The sequence below is a fragment of the Sylvia atricapilla genome, chromosome 2 (genome assembly GCF_009819655.1).
Source record: "Sylvia atricapilla isolate bSylAtr1 chromosome 2, bSylAtr1.pri, whole genome shotgun sequence".
In the NCBI taxonomy this organism is placed as follows: Eukaryota; Metazoa; Chordata; class Aves; order Passeriformes; family Sylviidae; genus Sylvia; species Sylvia atricapilla.
Window position 1 is genome coordinate 12,846,494 of NC_089141.1, and position 25,126 is coordinate 12,871,619.

The 25,126-nt window shown below is 43.2% G+C and overlaps 1 protein-coding gene across 6 annotated transcripts in view; it reads right to left on the bottom strand.

The window, feature by feature from the left end:
- Nucleotides 1-3,081: 3,081 nt before the first annotated feature.
- The window catches only part of MPZL1 (myelin protein zero like 1), a 32,541-nt gene continuing 10,496 nt past the window's right edge, over nt 3,082-25,126 (bottom strand). Inside the window, exons 2-6 of one of the 6 annotated variants that reach the window (XM_066340863.1) lie at nt 21,556-21,716; nt 18,573-18,786; nt 13,894-14,026; nt 10,449-10,554; nt 3,082-5,180 (exon numbers count right to left, since the gene is read on the bottom strand). In XM_066340863.1, coding sequence (XP_066196960.1) covers nt 5,079-5,180; nt 10,449-10,554; nt 13,894-14,026; nt 18,573-18,786; nt 21,556-21,716 — 716 coding nt within the window. In that variant the 3' untranslated portion in view covers nt 3,082-5,078. Of the gene's footprint in view, nt 5,181-10,448; nt 10,555-12,244; nt 12,319-12,977; nt 13,060-13,893; nt 14,027-16,480; nt 17,340-18,572; nt 18,787-21,555; nt 21,883-25,126 lie in introns of those variants that run through there. The other 5 variants (XM_066340862.1, XM_066340866.1, XM_066340867.1 and 2 more) reach the window with 5 other exon arrangements.

Sequence of the window (25,126 nt, forward strand, 5' to 3'; positions counted from 1 at the left end):
CTTGGCAGATACACTAATAATGTAGAATTCCAAGACAAGATTCCAATAGAGAGTGAAGGTGTTCTGGTCACAAATCACTCCATACCTGACCTCAGTGAATCCACTCTAAGGCAATGCAGCTCTTAAGTTGCATACACACCTTTACTGCAGTCACAAGACAGATGGTTACCTAGACAGTTCTCAGAGGTTTAAAAAGTTTAAAAAAACCCAATTACAGCTCTTCTAGTCACGAACCAAAATACCACTAAAGCCTTGAGAGAAACAAAACCCTACAGGTCTCCAGTTATAAATGACACATCAGGCAATGAGTCACAGGGACACACCTGCCCCCCTGTAATGGCTCTTAATGCTAATGTTTTGTGAACATGGTGAACATCTTCCTCACAGAACAACTGCTGAAGTCAAATGAAAACCTGATGGACTGAGTACAGCTATCAGTTTACTTAGCTTGATACCTTATTTGTAATCCTCTTGAAATTCATTGACAGCAATCAAAAATAAGGAAGATTTCAGACTGATCCCAGTTTTGTTTACATGATGAATAGAAGAGAATTTATTGCAAGTCTTTTCCACCACACAAGCCCTCCCAGGCCCACTATCCAAGAACAATGACCTCCCTAACTGTTTTAGTCACTGGCTAGTGCCTTAAGAGAGGTGCCTACTCCTCCTCTGGGCTGCTGCAAGCCAAGCACTTGTTCTGAAAAGAGATGATCCTAAAAAGACCTGGCAGCAGTGCTACAAAGGACAAGGACAACACTCTTCCTGTTCCTCAAAGTTCTTTCCCACCTGCAAGGAACAGCATCAGAGGATTAAGAGAACAGCAGCAGAGCAAACAGTTAAACTTCTGGTCCCAGAACATCAGGATATGATGACCTTGTCTGACTTTAACCTCTGCTTGCTCTACCCATCAAGGAAGAGAAGTCCTCTGTCTCCTGAAACTTTACTAACTAAGCCAACTGAGCATCAGTCCCTTTCATCAGCACAGGTTATCATATCAATAAACCATCTCAGATAACCTGAGGAACAGGAAGCTCACAAATGTTGTCTCACAATGCCTGAAGTGCTTTTGACTTGAGTGTGAACTTAATAACTACAATGCTCACTTTTCCTTGACCAAAAAAAAAAAAAAAAAAAAAAAAAAAGAAAAGAAAAACCAACATGAAAATAATTTAAAAAAATATCACAAATCAAAAGCCTTGGCACTGGAGAGGGATTCAGACAGATTTCTGCCATTCCTGGGGGAAGACTTTTGCTTCTTTCTAAAAAGATGCTTACTATTTTAAAAAAAATACTTCCAAGTTCATTCTGCCTTCATAAAGAGGACCCAAGAAGCCTTGCAGGGAGCCTCCTCAGTCTAGGCAATATGAACATACCTGTAGCTGGACAAAAGCCATGCAAGGAGATGTCTCCTAAAGTCAGTTAAAACCAGCCAGATCAGTGTGTCTCCTGAAGTTAGCACCAGATCAGTCCTAAAGTTAGCACCAGATTCGTGTGCTTCCTAAAGTTAGCACCACATCAGAATTGTGCTCAGATTCTCCAGTACATTCCAGCAGGAAAAGAAGCAAACATTAGTAGCAGACTTCAGAGGCAAGGCCAGCCCCATCTTCTCATAGCAGCAAGTTTCTGATTGCCACATTCATCACAATTCCCCCTCTTACTCAAAAATGTTGGGGGAGAAAGATGGTGATGTGCAGGGATGAACACAGGCAGATCAAAATCAAGTTTCTCCATCAACCACATCCAAAGCATTAGTGTTTTATTAAGTGTAAAATAAATGCTGGGAATTAACAGCCTGATAGACAAGGAAAGCAGCAGCAGCAGGATTCCTCCTGATCTTAATCATAATTTACACTGGGTTGGAAGGGACCCATCAGGATCATCCAGTCCAACTCCTGGCCCTAGGTAGGAGACCCCAGGGGTCACACCATGTGCCTGAGAGCACTGTCCAAACACTTCCTGAACTCTGTCAGGCCTGATGCTGTGACCACTGCCCTGAGGAGCCTGTTCTAGTGCCCAGCCACCCTCTGGGTGAAAAACATGTTCCTGATATCCAACCTGAACCTCCCCTGGCTCATCTTCATGCCATTCCCTTGGGTCCTGTCTCTGGTCACAGAGTGAAGAGAGCAGTTCCTGCCCCTCTCCTTCTCCTGATGAGGATGCTGAAGACCACAATAAGGTCTCCCCTCAGTCTCCTCCAGGCTGAACAGAACAAGTGACCTCAGTCATCTGTCAGAAGGCTTCCCCTCCACTTCCTTCACCATCTTTGTGGCCTCCTTTGGACATCCTCTAATGGCTTCATGTCTTTTTTGTATTGTGGCACCCAAAACTGCCCCCAGGACTGGAGGTGAGGGTGCCCCAGGAAAATCCCCTTCCTTGCCCAGCTGGCGATGCTGGGCCTGGTGTCTCTCAGGACAGGGATGTCACCCCTGGCTGCCAGGTGCAGAATTCAGCACTTGAAAAGATCCTATAGAACCACAGAATCAGACTGGGTTGGGAGCGACCTTAAAGATCATCCAGTTCCAACTCCCCTGCTGTGGGCAGGGACACCTTCCACTAGACCAGGCTGCTCAGAGCCACATCCAACCTGACCCTGAACACTGCCAGGCATGGGGCATCCACAGCTTCTCTGGGCAACCTGTGCCAGGGCCTCACCATCTTCTAAGTAAAAAAATTCCTGACTACAGTCACCAACATGAGCATTGCAGCAACCAAGACAGTGGATCTTATCAACAGATGGAAGCTTGAGAGAACAAACTACCCCTGAGTGTTTCTGGGGTGAGTAGGTCCATCAGCTTCCAGCACTTGGTACAAGCATCACAACGCTTCATGTGGAGTCTTGCTAAAAAAACTCTGCTTAATCCATGAAGAAGAAGAAGATATTTAAAGGTCTCCTGTGGAGAAGAAATTTGTCAATTTTTCATCTTGCATGTGTTATTGACAAAAAATAAAATACTAATATATTTACAGAGCTGTTAGTTAGCCACAGTTCAGTGTCTTAGTTCCCTACGAGATTTGGCTAACACCTGAAAACTGATGCCTAAAAAAATCTCCTTTAAAACTGAAACATGCTCTTTTTTTCAATAGCAGCCAAGTTTTGGAAGAAGAATTACACAAATTCAGATATTGCAGGATTAGCAACTGACATATGGCAGAATAAATTAATCCATGGTTTCCTTCTGATCCTCAGTTTTAAGAAGCTGGTTCTGGCTTTGAGAACAATGTCCTAAGATCTACCCAGTGCACATATTAAAAATAAAGCTGTTGATTTCTAATAAAGGCAGCTGTTGTCAGGAAACCAGTGAAGTCTGATCCCGATGAAAGAATACAGTGTTGGCATACCTAACTTCGTTTGGGAAAAAACCCCACTGTACACAAAATAGTTATTAAAATTGCACTGTCATAATTAAAGGTTTATCTAATGCGGTTATGAAAGGTCTGCCACGGACCTGTAACTATTTCTCACGTGCTTGGTGTTAGAGTGAAATGTGCAAACTTGAGTTTGTCTGGAACAGGTTGCCCAGAGATGCTGTAGAGTTCCCACACGTGGAGATGCTCAAAACTGGGCACAGTGCTGGGCAGCCTCCTCTGGCTGATCCTGCTTGAGGAAGACTGGACGATCTCCAGAAGTCCCTCCAACCTCAACCATTCTGGGACTGATTCTGTGAAACAGACTGAACCAGGAAATGGGTAAGGGTGAGAGAAAACAGGTTACAAGAGACCAAATTGAAAATTATTTGCTGCCAAAAAAACCCAACCCAAACCAAAACCACGACATGAGGATGTACAAAAGAGAAATCCTGAAAATGCCACTTTGAGAAGATCTCTGCTGGAAGGCCACTTCTAGTTTTGAGCACCAGATTTCAGGATACAATGGGTCAGCAAAAGAAATCCTCATCAGCAGAGATCCTCAACAATCTAGGAGGAGTTTAACCTAGAAACAAGAGGCTGGAGAATTGTATTCAAGCAGTAGACTTGCAGAGATGAAGGAAATAAACTGCCCATCTGCATCTCCTGTGCAAATACTGGTTACACAAAAAAACCCCACACATCAAAAAACCCAAAGAGCCCTAGATTTCCTCCAGAAGTAGTTCAGCCTCCACTACAGGCTTTTTGAGAACAGATAAAGCACCTCCAAGGAGGTGACAGTGGCATAATGGAGCCATGGGAGAGAGGTATGGGAGTACTACAGCTTCCAGATCCCTTGGAGCCCTTTTTAACGCTTATATGAAATGACAGAGCTTTGAGGAAGAAATATTTCACTGAAAGGTTCAACAGTCTCAGAGTCTGAGGTAACCACCTACACTACAGCTTCCTATGCCTTTAACTCACTATCTCCTTTGCTTTCACAGGTAAACTACCATTTCACAAAATTCATTAGATCAACACTATCCCTGCACCTTAAAGGACTAAGCTTGAATAGCTGGGCTCATCGAGAAGTAAACAGTTTTGTGACCCACATTACACAGGTCAGGTAGGCCTAAAGGTTTCCTTCACTCACACTGCTAAGACACACATTTCTGAGAGCCAGGAGTCACAATCTGGCTTACAAGACCAAGTGAGAGGGTCTAGTTTACACGAGAAGGCAGCCTGTACTGAGAATCTGACCAAGGAAAGATAAATACCCTGTAAACATAAAGAACTCGGAATATAAAGAAGATGTCTTCTTTACAGTCACCCCAACGAAAGAAATTAGGCCCTATAAGCAAAGAAAAAAGAATCTCTAGGTCAATCTAGAATCTTCAGGCATCTTCCAGTTTCTCCATTAATAATCAAGATAAAAATATTTTAAAATTGTGATGCGAGTTTTCACTTTCTCTCTCGTCACACAAGATACAAATAAAAAAGAATATTGGCAATTTATAAGCAAAATTCTTACCGCATTTCAACATGCAACATTGGTCTCACTTCTGTACGATTAAATAGACTATTTACACACAATACATATATATCTCTCCCTCTGTATGCACATGCATTGGTCCTAGCCTAGGCATCAAAGGCCACATGTGAGTTCTCTGGGTCAAATCTTGCTCAAGCAATTCCAGTCTGAATGTGTGTTGTCCTTTGGATAGCTGAGGATCTCAGTTCTTCCGAATGTCGGCGTAGACCACAGACTCTGACTTGTTGATCTTGTCGCTGTGCTGTCCCCCGGAGTGATCTAACTGCGCGTAAATGACTGGGCCCTGCGGACACAAGGAACAGGCACCGTCAGGCTTCTCCAGAGCAGCCACACTGCCCCTCGCTCCCACGGGGGCTGCAGCAAGGTGAAAGCTAAAGCAGGACCACAGAGCTTTAATGACTGCGAACGGCACTTGGAAGCAGGTGGAATGAACCCTCGGCTGCATGTGAGCTCTAGTCTGCCACCTTTCTCCTCTCAGGAGCATGCCAAACAGCACCCTTGCCTCCCTCCAAAACTGCTGGCTGGCACTGAAAGCAAAATCTAGGATCCCTTGCTCTGAAAAGCAGCAATTCTTATGTGCTATGGAGCAAAGACACGTGGCTTAGTCAGATGCATGCCAGATTTAATATTGTTCAAGAGGAACTGTGCTAGAGGTTTACCAGTCAACAGTAGAGTGTACTTCCCAAACTGCTGCTCAGGTCTTGCAAATCCCAGCATGGCTGTGCCACTCGGAGAACGAGGGAGAGGATAAAGCTGCAGCCACCCTGTGACTCAAGTCACTGCCCAAGCCAGTGATGGGGCCAAGACTTACACAGCAGTGAGCCAGGAGGTGCTAAAATGGTGCAGCAATACAAAACTCTTACCTGACTTCCGAGCCAGCCCAGGCAGCAGCAGCCCACACACACCTTGGGCAGGCACGGCCTCACATCTTCGTGACATTTGCTGGGGTGCAGGGGAGGACATTACAGCCCTGTCTTTCAGCTGAACATGTGAACACTTCCTAAAACACCACATCCTCTCAAATATAGCCCAGGGAAAGCCAGCTGCAGTTACTGGAGACAGGCTGAGGACAGGACTGCAACCTCCACGGAGCAGAGGTCCAGCAAGACAGGTGGGACCTCCACGGCAAAAGAGCTGCAGCTCCCACACTGAACCCCCTGACCCCAACACAGGGTGCCACCACCTCCCAGGTGACCTCAGCAGAGAGAATACACACCCCATGCAGGAGGCAAAGGGACCTGTCTTATCTGGGGATGAGTGGGGGGCAATTAAAAAGAGATAACTTTTAGTTTGGTTGTGGCTTTTTCAGCAGTTTTTCCTTCAAAACCTCTCATCTATTTAACTGTTCTGGTTTCCCTTATGTCCCAGGAAGAAGTAGGGTTCACTGGCACTCCTCTACCCCCTTCTTGCTTTTGGAATCCTGACAAATCAGGAAACATTTGTATAGACCTGACACAGAAATTTTTCCATCTATTTTCCAAAGCAATTATGAGCTAGAGATGAAAACAGACCTTTTGTACAGAAAATGAAGCCTTTGAAAGACCACAGGTACCTTCCTGCACAGCTGTCTTCTCCCCAGCACAGTGAGAAAGCTCATATCTGATAAATACCTTGTTCCTTTCAGAAGTAATTTAAATCCACATTTTCTTCCTTCTGGGTAAAGTATTTCCAAAGTAACAAAGAACAGAAGAAGAAGATGGACTGAAGGGTGAAAACTTCCAAGTAGGTATAAAACCTTGGATATAAACAACACACTGAGAAAAATGGAAAAAAACCAGGACACTGATGTCCTAGAAAACTCTGGATTTCAGATTTCATTATAGCCACTTTTTAAAAAATTTCTCTGCTATTTGCTTTCATGTTGTTCTGGTCTCCAACACTGTACTGACATTACTAATTCCAATCAGATCACAGTGTCTATATAAACTTCAAGGCAAAGTAACCCTGAAGTTTAATTGCAAGCAATTTTGAAAATCTCATCCGCCTGAGGCCAGAGGTCAAGGGAAAGATAAATTCATCTTGAGAGCACTATCAGTTAAAAAAATTATCAAAATAATAAATCTAACTCTGTAAAGTACTTTTTTGTAAAGTACTTGAACAAAAACCAATTTTTGTTCAAGTAATTCTGGTGGGTCAATTGTCTACCAGTGGAGCTCACTCAGTTTCCACTGTACTGGATTTTTGCCAGTTTAAATACAGTCACTGTGCTGCAAGCAGCACGTTAGTGGTGTGGAGAGACCGACTGGTGCAATCAGCTGATCCAACCCACACTATCACTGTCCCAATGTGCTCACTGTCAGTCACCTAAAAATAGTGGTAGATAGCCAACACAGAGAAAAGGAGGGACCAAGGATTTATTGCAGTGCTCATCTATTTGATTTGCTGCCAATTGATTCTCTACCTGACTATAAATGTTGCCTGGACCATTTTAAAAACAGTCTAAACAATTCAGAAATTTCTTCTAATCCCAAGTAAGCTCATCCTGACTCTTCAGAACCAGAAGACAGCACCGCTATATAAAACCAGCACTTCCTGAAGCCTTGCAACTTTTCCATTCAAAACTGAAGAGAAAAGAGTAGCAGCAGTACCTGCTAAGAGTTTGTCCGCAGGTCATGAATTACAAGTTACAGCAAAGAAAAAGGAATTACAAAGTTAGACCACCATGGTCCAACAGGAGTCTACAGAATTTTCAAATTTCTCAGATTCTGAATGATGTTGCAACTACTACAGATTCAGGCTCTGGGAAAGTTATTTGAAATTTCAATCAAGATTCTTGGCATCACAAACTGCTCCTTCTCAGGGTCCTGGGATCCAAACAAGGACATCCATATGGGAAATCCATATAGCTCTTGCCTTCACTGGAAATCGTTTCTTACTCACACAAATACAAGTCCTGGTAGAGCAGCAGGCACTAGAGAATAATGGCACTGACAAGAACCACCACAGACAAATCTGACAGGACAGAGCACACCTGCTGAAGACAAGCGGAGCTGATTCAAGCAGCTGAACACTCACAGAATCAGATATGCAAACTCCAAAAAGCAAAGTCCACACCTGAGTAACTTGCACTCAAAATATGAAGGAAGCGCAGGTTCAGCGCACTTTCAGCTGACATGTGATGCAGACAAATATTCCATCACCAATTCTTGAAAAGATACATAAATATAAAAATGAATAAACTTTAATTAATTTAAATGCCACTCTGAGAGCAAACACCTCTGTTACTGTTTCTAACTTGCAGAGGCAGTTTTGTTTATATTCAGTTCTTTTCCAGCAGTGAAGTACAAAGCATTCATTCACTTTCTACACATCCTACTTTGTAAGAAAGTTATAAGGAAGACTACAGGCCTCTGTGTTTGCCAGGCACTCCAAGAGACAAGAGTGTGCCTGAATCAGCAAACAGCCTGCAACAGCTCTGGGAACTGCTAGGAAGGAGTACCTGCCCAACACCTCAAAAGCTTCATTATTACCACTCATTTCTTGATTACCAAGAAACATCAGGTTTTACTTGTATTGGATGAAAGATTTCAAGTATGTTGATTTGCATGCTGGTATGACCCTTAAAGAGACAACCAAACAATAGCTAGAAGTTAACAATATAAGTATAATCAACTGAACTTTAGTTCCTCACTTGCTTAAATACTCTGTTCAAAATCTGATCCACCCTGATTTCATTTTTAAAGAAAAGGAAGTATGTTCAGTTGTTCTGTAAAGACGGGGCAAATATTCAGCAGGATGTAGAGGAACTACTTGTGGTTACAAATGTCTGCCATAAAAGGAAACTGTCTGCCTGACAAAAGAGATTAAAAATCTAAAAACTAAACTAAAACTGAATAAAGCAAAAGCCATTTGCAGTATTTTTCAGTTGAAGTCAGCAGTGTTCACACTTTGTGAACTTACCTGCAGGGAGAACTCTGTCAATGAAGAAACAGACTGGAGTGACTACAGAAGGGCAAAAGCACCCAGATTCTGAGTTAACATCACAAACTCTAGATTTACTCTGCTGCTCCTTCCAGCACACTGAGACTCAGAACCCTAGGTACATGGAAAGGTGAGGATACCACCAGTTTTCACACCAAAACATTGGAGTATTTTTGCTCTCAAGATGCAAGCACAGAACAGTATCTGTGTGTAGCTCTTAGGGCACTTGTTCCTTCATGCCATGACAATAATTAGATAAAACTTTTTGGGTTTTTGACCTATGGATGTTGACTCCAACAACTACCATATCATAAGTCCCACTCTGCTGGTTTTGCAAGATCTATTTTTTTAAGGGAGGATGGTGGGAATCATCTGTCTCATTCACCCATCCCAGAAGCATCTCCCATGATCTACAAAAGACAAGTTTTATCCAGGCCTTATAGGCAGCCTGCTGCAACAAGACCTATTCCAGTCAAAATCTGACGATTTATAAATCCTGTTTATATAGCCTCTGTAAATAACTGATCTCTAAAGGCAGAAGCCAGCTTTGTGGGCCTGTGTGCTAAAACTTCAGAAATACTGCATAGCCCAGAAAAAAATGTATTTCAAAACCAAACCAGAAGCCCAGCAGAGCAGGAGCTTTTGACTTTACTGAGCTGACTGTTAGCATATTTGGTTTTTTCCTGCAGTGTTAATACATTAACACACATCTCCATTATTTTGTCAGAAGAAATTAAGAAACCAGGTATTAACTTGCACACACTATACTGCAGCCACTTGCTAAAAGGTGGCTAATTAAGAAAAAGTCAGTTTTGAACTTAAACTCTCTCAGGACCTGTATCTTCACAGGAAAATTGCTAGGAATACTCTAATCAAGAGGGAGGAAACAGCTTCCACATAAGGAAATCCTGTACTACTAACAGGTAATGATTCACTGCTAACAGGTAATGATCCACTTCATAGAAACCCTGTCTGACTCATGCTCTGTCCCTTCCCATGGGATGCTAAGTCTGGATAAAAGCCACTTTGTCCCTTCAAAGGCGGCAGAACTTTGCCAGCTGCAGCAAGCACAAAGAGTGGCACTTTCAAGCCCACAAAAGTTGGGAGGCTGAACAGAAGAGAGCTCTCAGCACCACAAATCATCTGCAAATCTGGCTCCTCCCCTTGTGAGGGAAGTACGTGCCATGGAACATGAGAGTGCAAGGCAAATTCCTCCCCATTACCATCACAGAATAGACTAGGCAGCTTTATGGGGTGGTTCATATCTGACAGACATTGTATTGTGCCAGTGTCAAACAGATACTCCCTGACCACTCCTGATCCTTGCACTTCACTGCCACCTGTGTATGTTAATGCACAAGACCACAACCACGGTTTTTTATAATTTAGTACGGAAAGGGCACAAAGCTCCATCTCAGCTCAAAGGAAGATGCTGCTCCTTCAACTGCACCACGCCTTCTAGAGCAGAGCTCACCAGTCCCAGCTGACTGCGCACCCCTCGTCCAGCACACGCACTTGTACCAGCAGACAGCCCCTAAGGCACGGCTCCCACCCTTGCCTGGATGTTTTCCACAGCAGCTGCCCCAGGCTGGGGGGAATCCTGCCTGGGGGAGCAGCAGGAGCAGTTTACCTGGTGTGATCTGGCGGGCACGCTGTTTACCAGGCCCTCTGTGTCGGAGGGCGCCTTCTGCGGAGCCTGCTTAACCGGAGACATCAAGCTCTCAGAGGTACTGCAGCTGACGAGGTGGCAGAGCAGAGTTTGCACGACAATGTTCAAGAGGCACACACGGAAACCAAAACGAAACAACAAAACAAAAAGGAAAAAAAGAAAAAAAGAAAAAAAAAAAAGGAACAAAAAACAAAAGACGAATGATGGCAAGATGAAATGTGGCAGGTTATGCCAAAGTAAACAAACGAACATAATGGATTCTGAAATAAACACACACAGTTCTCCATCTCTCCCGAGACATTTCTCTGTCCTTTCTCTGAGTTTCATTGGTAAGCAACAGGAATAAGCAGCTATTAACACAGGACAGCAGCTCCTCCACAACCCCTGGTCCTTAGATACTCCCACTCAAGTCAGCCTCTCTAAAATCATGTGTTTTCTCCTTAGTTAACAGTGGTAAACAGCAATTATCTTCTAACTAGAAGCTAAACAATCCCAGTCACTGAGGCAAGTGCTGTACCAGTGCTACAGTTAGAGCCAACACTTGCAAGAGCCACCAGCTCTCTCTACACCAGCAAGGTGCTTCCTACTAAAGTCTATATTAGACCCCTTGCTTTATAGTCAGGCTGTGAGCCCAAAATAATTCTCCCAGATACCAGTCTGTGGAGCAATTACCTCAAGAGTCACACAGGACATTTATCCTATGTGCCCTCATACAGCTACTTGAACATCTAATCAGGCAAATCTTGGTTTTCAAACAAAAGAACTGTCTTGTGGCAAGAACTAACACCCCTAAAAGAAGGCTGCTGGTTTTCACCCTCTGATTGCTTCTTTTCATCTGCTTAAAGCAGGACTGAAAAGAAAACAAGCCTGTGATAGAAAAATGAATACCACCACAGAGCAAATGCCCTTTAAGTTGGTGACTTCTGAGCAATGCAGTGATGGGTCTCTCAGTGCTATGTCCACCTCCTTGTACCAAAGCACCCAGGAGAGTTAAGTAGCCACCTCCTTGGCAGCAGTCAGAGGAGTGCCCTCTGCTACCACAACCCTCTAACCACTGAGCATCCTTTTCCCTGAATCTTTGCAGACAGTGTATAAAGTGAGTACAAAAATAAACGAGGACAGTGACATTAAGCAGACCACTTCCTCGCAGGGCAAGCTTTTTTTACCCTTTGGTAGGTCTTATCTTAGCAGATTTAGCTCCTCATACATGCAGCAGTTAGAATTAAAAAAAAAAAAAATACAACCCCACCTATCATACCAAGGGGTCTTGACTGTCTCAGAGACAATGCATCCCTTCTGTTACCAAAATTATGTAATCACTAATTGTTTTATTCATAAAACTCCTCAGATCTACACTATCTAAATGTTATTATTCAGGCTTAAACAACTAATGTACCTAGGTCCCTGCAAGTTTTCCAACACCCGAGCTGTCTGAGCCAGAGGAACGCTTACAGGGAATTTACTTTTATTTTGACACAGAAAGAGCTCTGAATTTCCTGTGCTTTAGTCAATGCACTGGCAAGTTCACTGTTGGAAGAGATGGAGGGACATCATCTGGGATAAACAACAACTCCACCCCAGTCAGACACGAGACAATGAAACCCAAGCACCCAGTGAAATGCATCATCCCTTTGCCAACAAATTCCAGCACAAATTACAGTGGTGTTAGTAGAGCTCTAGCTGGTTAGTCAGCAAAGGAAGAGGAAATGTGTACACACACACAGGTATTAACAGCAACCACCAACTTGATTAGTTACCATGGTGTCTAGTGGGACTGGAAGAGAAGACCCAGCCCTGTTACATTCCCAATCTGGCGTCTATATCAGGATCTCTGTAAGGAGAGGAAGGTAAGCAGGATCCGATCCCAGCACACCAAGGCAGAAAGAAAACAAAACAAAACAAAAAAACCACCCAAGTCAGAGCATGAATGGAAACCGTGGCCATGCAGGGGTTCCAGATGCCACGCAGGGCCCTAGCCCACCTCAGTTCAAGGCAGAATGGTTATCTAGGAGTAAGTGCTTCTCTCCACCACCACACACCGGGTTAGCATCATGTAGAAGACAGTCCGCAAGTTTGGAGGGGGTCACAGCACACTTGGGTTTCTTTCTACACATCATGCAGAGCTGGCATGGTCAGTGAAAGCAGGACTTAAACCTCAGAGATTACTTTCCCAAGAGAATAGTTAAATCTGCTACAAGAAATCACAGTGCATGAACTACTGCTCCAGGCTCAGCACCACCATGTGTCCTCCAGCAGGAAGACACTGGAGAGTAGGTCAGTGGGAAGCAGGGCAAGCAGGCCACCTCAGGCACACTGCTGGTGCACGACACTGCAGGGGTTTTTTCAGTTCTTGGGGGAAGGACACATGCAGAAAGGGAAAACCAGGCTTTCCACACAATTCTGAGCACACACAGCCACCCTTGCTGTATTTAGCCTTACCATTGGGCAATAGCAAACTCACTTTGTCTAAGCTCTCCAACTGGGAAAAGGACAGGGCAAAGTTTAATTTGGAAATCCCCACAAGCTTACTTTTGGAGTTATTTTCTTATATCCCACAGGCAACCCAAAGAACCTGCAATAAGCAGGAATATTTGTTGGGCAAAGAACAGAAGAAACTTGTATGCTTTGGGGTGGTTTCTAAGACTAGATACATAATTTTCATTCTTTCTTGGAGAAGCCAATTACCAGCTAATTAGAGAGGAGAAAAAAGGAAGCACCTCCTCCACCAGCAGCAAGTTTCATCACCACAGGACTCTCATCTGCCTTTGTCAGTTCTTGTTGCTTTTTCACATGCCCACTCAAATAACTGTGCTTCACTTTGGAGTTATCCTCCTAACACTAAAAACCCTGCAGGGATGGTAACAGTTGACAAAACACAGACAGTGAATGAGAGTGGATGCAGAGTGGCTACTCCTTCCTTACTTTCAAGTGTGGTGATGAAGGGGGTTTCGGCAAGTATTTGGCAAGTGCTTCGGTCCAGGCTTAGGAAGCAGACATTGATAACAGAAAAACCCAGTCCTAACCTTAACACACAGCAATTCCTTAAAAGTGCATGTGTGGTGCTTTTCCTTTGGAGGTGGTAAGGAAAGGAGAGCTGGAGGGAAAGGGAACGGTCCAGAGCTAGGGGGTCTTGGATTAAATGCTCTGAGGGCATTTATCTTTGTGCCTGGGGATCAACTTCAACACCTAGTGATTTTCAGGTGCAACTCCTGGTCAGTAAGTCTCTCCAAGCACAGTACAGAGGTAATCACTAAAGGCAGATGATCAGAGTTCCACATGACCATACCTATCTCTAGCCGCGATGGCCAAGGCTTGGCTGAAACAACTCCTACCCCCCTTTATGCCCTCCCTCTGATCCTGCTGCTGTTCCTCACATCAGCCACGGGTGAGGAGGGAGATCTCTTACCCAGAGTATCGTTTTTTAGAGTTGTTCTTTCTGATGACAAGACACACGACAATAGAGATGAGCGATGAGAGACCTGTAACCGTACCGATGGCTATCCCTGCCACGGTGGCAATGGGGAACGCAGGCAGGTTGTCTGCGGAGAGAAGGGAGAAAACATTCAACTCTTCTGCATTCCCTGCTCAACAGAAGTGCAAACCACAAATGCCCTTGAGCCTGGATTTGTTTAGAGCACGAGGGACTAATGGAATACCCAGAAATCACAGCATGCAGCCGCAGTGGCAGCAGGCAGCCAGCAGGGTAACATATGAACAGAGCACACACCAGGAGTGTTCTTAATGTCACCGTCCTTCAGGAGAGAGTTCATGTTGAACCAAAGGTTTTTACATCTCAGGGAACACAAGTGACAATGAGGACAACCCTGTCTCATTTTGTATCTGAAGGGGAAAAAAAAACCCAGGTTACAGCCATCAGGCAATCCCCAGCGAGGTCAACAGGAAAAGGCAGGCACGCTTTGAAAGCAGATTTGGACACAGCACATCTCTAACCCACTAGGAGGGCTGAATGCTGGGTGTTCTCCAGGGAGCATGCAGCACACAGCAGAGCTCCCACCCAGATCACTCTTAGCAGTGTTTGTACATGACTCTAGTGTCTCAAAATACAGCCCTGTACATTTTTATAGACTCCCTTTTTTTCCCCTTCCTAACTCAGGATCGTTGTACAATATCAGGAAAACACGTAGAACACAGTATTGCTTTACTCACATTTTTCCCTAATACTATTTTGGAGAAGAGTAGGCCAAAAAAGAGCAGCCAAAAACAAAAGCCAATTAGAGAATGAGTACAAAATACTTACAAATCAAAGATACACAGACTACCATTATAGCTTTTCCCAATGAGAGACAAAGTCCTTTCCTTACCCCGTAACGTGGTTAACACAAGGAATGTCTCAGGCCAGAGGGTTCCTTACCAGACTCCATGCTACTCTAGCTACTTGTCCCAAATAGAAGTGAATCAGCAGAAGATCCAACAGGCAAAACCTAGACCTATACAGAAAAATCTGTCTCAGACACCTGCATCTGATCATCACAAAACTGTTGAGGTTGGAAGGGATGTCTTGACATTGTCTAGCCCAAACCCCCTGCTTAAGCAGGGCCAAGCAGCACAATGTGCCCAATATTCTGTCCACTTTGGATTGGACCGTCTACAAGGATGGGAAACTCTTCAGGCAACCTCTTTGTCGTGGTTTGACACTGGCCCAACACCAGGTACCCATGCGAGTCACTTGTTTACCCTCCCCTGCCACAGCTGGGCAAAGGAAGGAAAAGGAGAAAAAAGTTAACAAAGGCTTCATGAGTGAGATAAGGACTGGGATAAATATTTCAAGAGCAAAACAGGCTCAACTTTACTTCCAAAGTGAAATTTACTACTAACATTCTTCTTTAGATGCTATCAATGTACATGAATACCTGGAGAGAGGATTCCCCTGAGTCTTTCTTCTCTTTTGCAAGCTAGCTAGATCACCCCTCCTTCTCTTCTGCAGGGCAGACAATCCCCACTACCTCCATTTCTCCTTATATGAAAGGTGGAGCAGTCCCTTAACCACCTTTGTTGCCCTTTACTGGACCCATTCCAGCAGAGACCACAGACCAGCACTACCCTGAAGCAGGGGCATCATACTGAGAAAACAGGGCTTACATTTAGTCCTTTTCCTTTGGATTTCAATGACTTTCAGCAGAAGGGCTACCTGACCTCTGGCTGTTCCACTGATCATAACATCATTCAACCAAACATCAAATCAGCAGCTTTCTTGGCTCTCCAGTGTCATACGCCAGTTGACAGCAAGATGGGAATTCAGAGTCTTAGTAAGAAATTAAAAATTACATGAGTGCTACAACTTAGAGGAAGACATTCTTTCCAGAACCCTTCAGCAGCCCAGGGATCCATCTGCTATGAAGAAAGAGAGACCTCCATACAAGTGGTAATATTCAGATATGTAAGATGTGACTGGATTTGAGGTCCATGCAAAAATGAACTAATTTATCTTGAGGCATATAAGGAGTTCCCTAGTTTCTGTGCTTTTTCACCTTTCCAAGAATGCAGGAATAACTGTCTGCAAAAGCATCAAAACGGACATTTCTGACAGCAGACCTGCTGCTGCACTGTATACCTAAAAACACACATTTTATTAGAGGAAGGAAGTAAGTGACAATCCAAAACTATAGTGCAGATTATCTGCTGAAGAATGATATTAGAACTCTGGTAGTCCTGTCATTTCTTTGACTCATGAGGGTTTTTTTGGTTGGTTGAATCTGAGTGACGGACAGCAGTTAAATCCTGTTAGCAAACGTTTTTAAGACTATTTAAAAAATGCTAGTGTTTTCAAGTGAAACTAAGAGCATGGCTTTATTGCTTTTCAGAAAACGGTCCCAATATTTTCCAGCATTCTGCAGTTACACAAATTCCTCATAAGCACTTCCAGAGCAGCCAACGACTTCACTGTGAAAGGCAGTCCCAGCTACATAACCAAACACCAGCTCTGAAAGCCAATATTTAAGTTAAAAGCTCAACACAAACCAAAAAGCCAGCCATTCAAAGAACACTTTTCACTGTTTATTACTGAAATTCAGAGCAATTTCCATTTCCTTGAGACCATGTCAGTGTCATTTTTATGGAAGAGGCAGGAAGGTAAAGTTTTCCATTGCTCCTAAGCGTAAAGATTTTCATACCATTCTAATTTCCCCCCCCCCCGTGTGTTCAGATCAAAGATCAATCACCTCCAGGTAACACAAGCTGTCCTGAACAAAGTGTTAAGCATCTTCCTGTTACAAGCAGCATCAGCCTAATGTAAGAGCTTTGAATTCCCTATCTGTTGTTTAGGCTTTAAATGGTAGTTCTTTCCAGATTCAGAGAGTCTTCTGAAAAAGCAGTCTTGCTTTTCATCCCTGCCAGTAGAATTCTTCCAACACACTTGATAGAGCTGTTTGTGCAAACACCATGTAGATACTGTAGTGAAAATCTGCTTGGTTAGTTTGGAAATTTTTAAAAATTAGGCCACCGTGGAACTTATAAAATGCTTAATCCAAAACCTAAAGCTAACCTATCATCTGTGAGATCATTTGAATTTACAAAGAATGAATGAGGCTTTCAACAGTTGACAACACTAGACATATGATTCAGAACCATTAGATGCATACATAGTAAAAAACCAATATGCACAAGTGCCATCATGTACTTATTCCAATTGAAAAACTTGCTCCAGCTCAGTTTCGGATGAGTTACAACCTATTAGAAAAGCTTGAAAACCCATTTTCAGTCTTCCTAAGAATCTGAAGACAAGTGGTGTGGCACTTTTTCCAACGCTGAGAAGTATTTCAAATACAGGGCCCCATTCAGAATCAGACAGATTTTCTTCCAGATGCCCCAGTATGGAGAAGCCAGCATGCAAGTCTGTTGAAAAATATCAGCTGAATTAGTGTACTGAAGTCAGTCTTTAGTTGCTTAATCTGGGTTAAAATCTGGAAAGGCTTTTCCAAGACAGCCTGACTTTGCCAAACCAGCATCTGCTTTACTGCTTCTTCATGGTGGCTATCATTGTGAGAAACCAAACAGACCCTATTTTACACAGGCTTCAAACTTCCAACAAACAGGAAGTTCTAAGTGATGGCTGGACCTCCAGCCATTGGGTTGCCTGGTCCCACCCAACCCAAACTGCTCCAGGAAGAGAGAAATTAGATAGAGGCCTTGCCTTCATAAGATCATGGAATGACCTCGTGAGCAGGGGTAGACACCTGCTGTGGCAGCAGTATCATTCCAGTTAGGACACACAGACAGATATCTTCCCTAACATATTAACACTAATGGAACAGCTGCATCAGCACAGCCATTTATGAATTCAACATTTGCTCTTGTCCTTCCTAGATCATAAATCTGGAAATTCAATTACTGTAACAATCATTTCATTGTAGGAAAAACACCACATATTGGCTGACCTCCAGCTGAGGTAGAACAATCAAATGTTTTGGATGATCAAGGGAAATAAAGAGCCAAACTGACAAACAGAATCTTAGTGCTCTTGAACTGTGACAGATGTTACCAAATGCTAACCAGAATCCTCATGTGACTACTGCAAGTAGCTAGGCCCTGAAGTTTGTAAGAGCCACCACAGATTCTTTAAGAACACCTGAGTAAAAGAGACAATCAACACAAACACCTTTGCATGGAACACAGTAGCATTCCGCTTTCTGTATGTTTGGACCAGATTTAGAGTTTTGCATTCCATTAAATATACCAGAAGGGTTTCAAAAAGAAAAGTCTGCTACTTTTTCTCCTTGCCCCAGATTTCATAAATCACCCTAACCCCTGATGCAGCATAATGGAGGAAATATATTCATAGGACTTCAAAATGAGAAGATGTGTTTTCATCAAGCCTTCCATCAGCTTTTCCTAATAATTGTTTAAACCACAAGAATTAGTGGGAATAGAGGAAAAGGGTATGACATACAGTTTTTAAACAGCTGACAGATACTGACTCCATTATTAGGACCTAGAAGAAGAAAATTTAAAAAACAGTTGTTCCCTCCAGGCTACTCCCCCACCCCCAATAAAAGTGATTTAGACAAGGAATGGAGGGGAAAAGCAAACAAGTGAGAAGAAAAAAAATCATATAGGGTGAATGAATACCTTTCTCCACAACTCTAACTCGGATTTCTCCTGGTTTGACAACAATGTCAGGTGGGTTCTTGACATCACAAATGTACGTGCCGTTGTCCCGGAACTGCATGTTTGATATAGTGATAGAAGCATCTTTCTTGTTTAGATCTCCAGCCCAAGTGATCCTGTCTTTAAATGGGATGTCCTTTCCAGGGTATGACTTCCCATTTGAGTAATAGAAAAACTGCAGTCAAGGAAAAGAGGATATAAGAACAATCCAATTAGCAAGTATGGAGCCACCGTGCTTCTCTCACTATTACAGCATTCTCCCATAGCCACCTGTGCTAGACACAGCCCAGTAGCTGTGGTTCTTCTCCTCCTGCCTCACCACTTCAGTCTGCCTTGTTGCCTCTTGGTCACATAACCATGCCTGTACCTCCACCAGACCAGCACAAGACACTGCAAATTTCAGTTTTCTGTTGGTTTTGTTTTGCGGTTGGATTGGCTGGGGTTTTCTTTTTTCTGTTTTGTAGGGGACAGAGCTTTGCAGACAAGAAGGTGGGGGAAAAGAAAACAACCTGGTAACCTGGGAATAATTACAGGAGAGAACAGTCCTGGAACAAAGGCATCTGTCTTTCAGGCACAGGAAGCTGCCTGCATCCTAGCAGAAAAACCAAGTTTCCTATCTTGTGTTTTGCTGTGTGTTACTTGCAACTAAAGCACAGCTAAATTAACATGCAATACCCTCCCTTCCTTCCACCCCCTCAGAAAATCCCATGACCAATCTAGAGTATATCTAGCTGTTTTCCAGAAACCTTCAGGTAACTAAATATAACTGTTTCCCAGTTTTTAAGTGACTAAGCTGCACATTGGCTCTGCATTCCCTATACATGACCAAAAATCTTTGAAGAATAAACCTCTTTAGTACAGACTAAGGAGGAACTGAGTATTTCCTAACTATACCTGCCCAGGATTGGAATTTACAGCAGTAGAAGTGCACAGACTTCTGCAGGACAACTCTGCTTTCAAATACATGGGATGCCCTAAGAGAGGCATCAAGGCTTCAGGCAAATTGCAGGAACACATTCTTTCTTAATTGGATATCCTGCAAGACAGCAAGACAAACCTAATCAAGAATCAACCTGAATTCCCTTCAGTTCAGTCTCCAGAGAACAGTGAAAGAAATTTAGGACAATATTCCAGCTTCCTGTTTCTCCTGCCTTATTTACAAGGCAATTTCTCTGCCACAGAACAGACTGCCTACAAGATAGTCATATTTCCACTCAAGTCACCTCCTAACCCTTTTCCTTTTCCTGCCCTTGATCTCAGACTTGCTATTCCACACCCTCTCTAACAGATCTGCACTCTGAATATCAGGCCTTATCACTTGGCAGCACAAACCTTGTCCAGATCATGGCCATCTGTCCTGCTGCAGTCAATCTTATTTGTTGTCTACAGATTAACACACATTTAACAAAGTATTTCCCGTGGTAGAGCACTGGCAAGCACAGAGGCAGCTGTCAACATTTTGGAGGGACTCTGCATCAGTCTGCAGCTTTTCCAGCTGGATTGTAAGCTTTAACACAGCAGCACTGCACTACCACACCCCTGTGCACAGGGGAAGTCATCTCACTGGAAGTCTAGAAGGCCAGAGGCAGATTCCTCAGCTCTCCAGATGTCCTCACTTGGGGGAGGAGAAATCACAAAATATGTCCTGAAACACAAGCTAAGTGACTCAAGCCATCCTTTGCTTACGGTGGTGCTGATAGCTACATCCAGGTGGAACATCTGAACTGACTTCAATTCCAAAAAAAATGCTATGTGCTGAAGCTGTATTCCTACAACTGAAGAGTGATGCAGAAAGGGAATGGCAAACCAGGATATATGGGAGCGGAAAACACACAGACAGATGGCTTCTCTTCACCCATCCTGTTCAACACTGGCAGGAAACGTGCCCTACTTCCGTAAGCTTGTGCCCAACTGCTGCTTTGGAATCCCAATGGGAAGAGCTCCCTCTTCAAAACTAAATATTTATTTCACTGAGAATTCAGAAGCTTGTTCTTCAGAGCTCTATATACTGAGCAGGATGCTCACATGCTGGTTTTGACCATCTCTGCTCCGAGCAGTGAAAAATTCCTAGAGTTTAAATGAGCTCATGTCTGCAGCAGAGGGAAGGAGACAAACAGAAACAGGCTGAGTAACCTGCTGTCTCCACATCTTCAAAGCTGTCCCAGAGTCCCTTGTCCTGCTTGGTCTAAATTCTGAGGAGGAAGAGGAGGAAGAGGAGGAAGAGGAGGAAGAGGAGGAAGAGGAGGAAGAGGAGGAAGAGGAGGAAGAGGAGGAAGAGGAGGAAGAGGAGAGCAATCAACCTAGCAAAACAATTTCTTTGAAGATCTACATCCAAAGGATCTGAGCCCACTTGTACCCAACATACAGGAACTGAGAAATGACAAACGTTATTTGCCCAAGTTCCTTGCTAGCCTGATTTTTCACTTGTTAAGTAACTACAGTATGAGGATGTAACTGCTTACTGATTTGAGCTATTCAATTCTGTTTTGAAACCAGGGAGACCAGTCTTACTTTAAACCTTCCAAACAGAGACTATACAGTACAAAAGCAAAATAAACAACATGCACAGTACACAATGTAACACTGCAATTATAGTGGTAATTCAAATTCTGTCACTGCTATATTCAGTCAAATTCAAAAGGATAGAGGATTTACAAGACTCCTAGGTGCCCATTTACTTCATACATACAGCTTCCATTCCACACCCCTCTTTTAAGACTAACAGAGTAACTAGTGTATTTTGTGGTCATTGCACACCCCAGTCCTGGCAGAGATCTAGCAGACAGCAAGTATTTTCATGTAACTCTAAAAAAGCCCCCTAAAAATCTCAGTGTTGGACATAAGGCACACGAAGGATGGTCCAATCCATATCTGCTTGCTCCTTAGAACCAACTAGAAGACCCCTGCTCATCTATGCCAGCCTCCCCTCCCAGGCACTGCTTACTGAGATCCGAGTGGCTGCTCCCTCTGGCTGGAAGCTCCAGGAAACAGACGCTGCGCTGCTGATCACTTCGAGGGACGTGAACGTGCATGGGAGCTTTGCATCCGTCCCGTTCTCCACAAACATCTCCTCTGGGGTGATGACCTCTACTGCTGATACTTGGACTGCAGGGCAAAGGCAAAGAGAAGAAAGGAGGAGAACAAGATACATCAGTGCTGCTTGGAGAATCAGGAAGTTCACATCACACTGCCTAGAAGAGCAGAAGAGAAGAGGCACCAATAACTCCTGCATCAGGTGATTGCACAGACTTTGCATTATACCTGCAATCACACAAGTATAGAGCAGGCCAAGTATATATTCACTTCTCCTTCCTTGCATTATCTGTGACAGGATGTTTTCCACTCACAGATGTTTCCTCTACAACACTTCGTGGAAGTCAATTCTATAGTGCAAAGGATGAGTTTAAAACTTTTTTGTACCAGCAGACAGCAGGCATTGTAATAATTAAGCCTCATCAGAGGAACTAACAACATGACCCAGCTATTACTCAGCTTCCTCTCTGGCACACATCTTGTTTCATATCTCCAGCTTTTCCTAGCTGTAGGTAAAACAAAAGCACACTTCCAGAAAGCTGAGGAGCAAACTTCTCGAGCTCCCAGCTATGCCATCTACTCTGTCATGCTCCAAGGTCTGTATGTGCAAGGTCTCACAGATGATCACCCAGTTATAGTTTACAAGCATGAAAGTAGTTTAAATTTTTTTTCTACCTTATGCACAGTCAAAACAGCAAGCAGACCACAACCACCCTCCAATTTTAAGGTAATCAAGGTTAATATTGTGCTTGTACTGGTAGTTTTCCTAAAAAGTAAGTAAAATTCATCATGATTTGGAAAATGTGTTGAAATGTGTTGTCATTCTTTATCTGGCACCTTCTAAACTGCCAATACACTATCTCTATCCAGATTTAAGCAGATACATCTCTACATTCATTCAGGTTGATGTAGAAAATCAAAGCATGATCTTGTGACATCACAAGAGAATGGCAATCAAGGTTCATGTCACATCCACGTGAAAGCAAAGATCTTGTCAAGTCATTGTGGGTGGATGCACTTGTGTGCTCCTGGTACTTCAAATATAAGTTTTGAATTTTATTAAATCATGATTTTCAGCATAAAAATGGTAACAGCAATCTATCTACTTCTGTTCATAGGATTCTAAGTTTTGGGCTCCAGTACCTTAAATCCCCTTGTTAGAACAGGAGAACAAACCTTCCTGCTCCATCAGTACTCCAGCTGATTTGTTCCTCAGCTTTAAATAAAGTAGCTCAAAGTATGCACACCAAACAGAAAGATGCAAGTCGAAGACTTGTTTAGATAAAAAGAAAGAAAAACCCACCTACATTAGTCCTCCAATCATGAGGTTTGAGTTTTTAGTGAGAGCAACCAGCTCAGCAGCCTCCAGAAGTTGGACAGCAAACGTGAATGAGCATGCAAGCAGCAGTGGGAGAATTGAGCACATCACAGTAATTGCAAGAATCAAAACCAGAAGAAACCACCATTCATTATTTCTGCTGTTCAGAGTCCACACTGTTTACTTCCAAAACTCACTGACTCCTCAGTCCCATCAGGTTATCTCTTGATACCTCAGATTCTCTATCATCACTGCTCTCATTTCCAAGAGAAAAAGCACACCAAGGGCGTGGAGAGCAGGGGTGGTGAATTTTCATCATGAGGCTCTATCAGAGCTTCCTTTCTCTTGTACATACCCTGACTATGGGCCAAAAAATATTCTTTTGTAAAACAACTACCAATGTTTATTTGGAACATACAAAGACTTCTAGCAATCAAATTAAATGAACTGCGAGCTGCTGTGCTTTATGTATTTTTTCCAGCTAATGGTGTAGAAAAGAAAAATAAAATAAAATCCATTGTATTAAGTCCAAACCACAGAACAAAACTCCCTTTCAAGCATAAAACAAGCAAGATGCCCTCAGTATTTGTGTAGGAAGAAAAGAGTCTGCACAGACATTGTCTGCTTGTACATGGTACAGAGAACTCCTTGCCACACACAGGCAGTGGGTAGCACAGATCTGCCTAATCTGAAGAAGTCACTGTTCTAACTCACTAGATCTGTAGTGGAGAGAAAAAAAAAAAAAAAAAAAAAAAAAAGACTTCTCTCTTTCTCTTCCGTCGTCTGGGAAGGAAGGAACTATGTAATCCTGTACAAGATTTTTCTATCAAGTTTAATTTTCATCTGTCCTATTGTTGGCTCAATTTCATGTTCTTTGATTTTCTCCCCTCTGCCTCTTTCACTGCTTCATAAATATTCTTCCTGCTTCTGTTGCCTTACAGCATGAGACATAGGCTCCTTAAATCATAATCTGACTGTTTGGTAGAGAGGCCACAAGATTTGTCAGTTGTTCACCCTCAGCCCTCTAATTCCATACTTTTACTGATATGGTGGCTGTTCCCACTTCCTTAAACTCTTTGGCCTCCTCTGTCACGATAAAATCCACATGGACCATCTCTAGTTCTTTTCCTCCTCTTTCCACATTTACCAGGATTACATCCACCTTCCAGCTCCTCCACCTATTTAAATATTCCAGTTGGAGAAAGTTGAATTTTGAGTCATATTTCAGTCACACTTACACACTGCTCTATTCCTCAAGCTTACTCAGCCTTAGCTCCTCTCAAGAGGAAAAAATTATCACAGGAAACTGTCTGAGAAAGAAGAGTGCTTTAGGAAGGGAAGGTCAGCAAGGTACACAGGGCAAAAATAAATATTTGCTCTTCTCCCATGCATTCTCCTTGATCCCATCATCCTGTCCAACTGCCCTTAACCCCAGTAATTCCTTCTGAACAGCTCATCTAGCTTTCAGCTGCTTTTATTCTTTTCAGCAGAAAAATGGGTTTTTCTCACCTATCATCAAAATAATCTGAAAAAAAAATCCACCTGTACCTCTTCAGCCATTTCTTTTAACTCTCTAGTGTTGTTTGAGCAGTTTTACTGCAACTACAATAACTCTCTGCAGCTCCATTTTCAACCCTCACACTGCAATGAAAACTTTCCATCCACACCTTCCTTTCCAGACAATCCTCCTACTCTTGAAATAGGAGAAGACACTCATATTCTTACTAACTTACTAACCTTACTTACTAATCTTTTCTTATTTTTCCAGTCATGGATCTTCATTCTTCACCAGTGCTCTCTCTATTCTCAGGTCTCTCTTTCCTCAGTACCTCGCCTCTGAGATCTGATCTGCAAAACAAGTTCAAGCTCCCATTACTGCCCTGCCTACTCAGATCTGCGTCTCTGCTCAGGATCTGTCTCCTAATGTTCAAAGACCAGCCTCTGTCTGACACCTCTGTCAATGCTAAGTTGTCAGCTCACACAAATGGGACTAAAGCAGAGGTCAGAGCTCTCCACAACTGCTTTTACCACCAGGGACCCGCCACGTCTCTCCAACTCAACTCCTGTGCAGCACCTCTGACTTTGAACTCTTCCCAGGTCAAGTCCTACAGAGTTTCCAGTCACCGGTTCAGCTGACACTGGACTAAATCTTCCAGTTTGTACC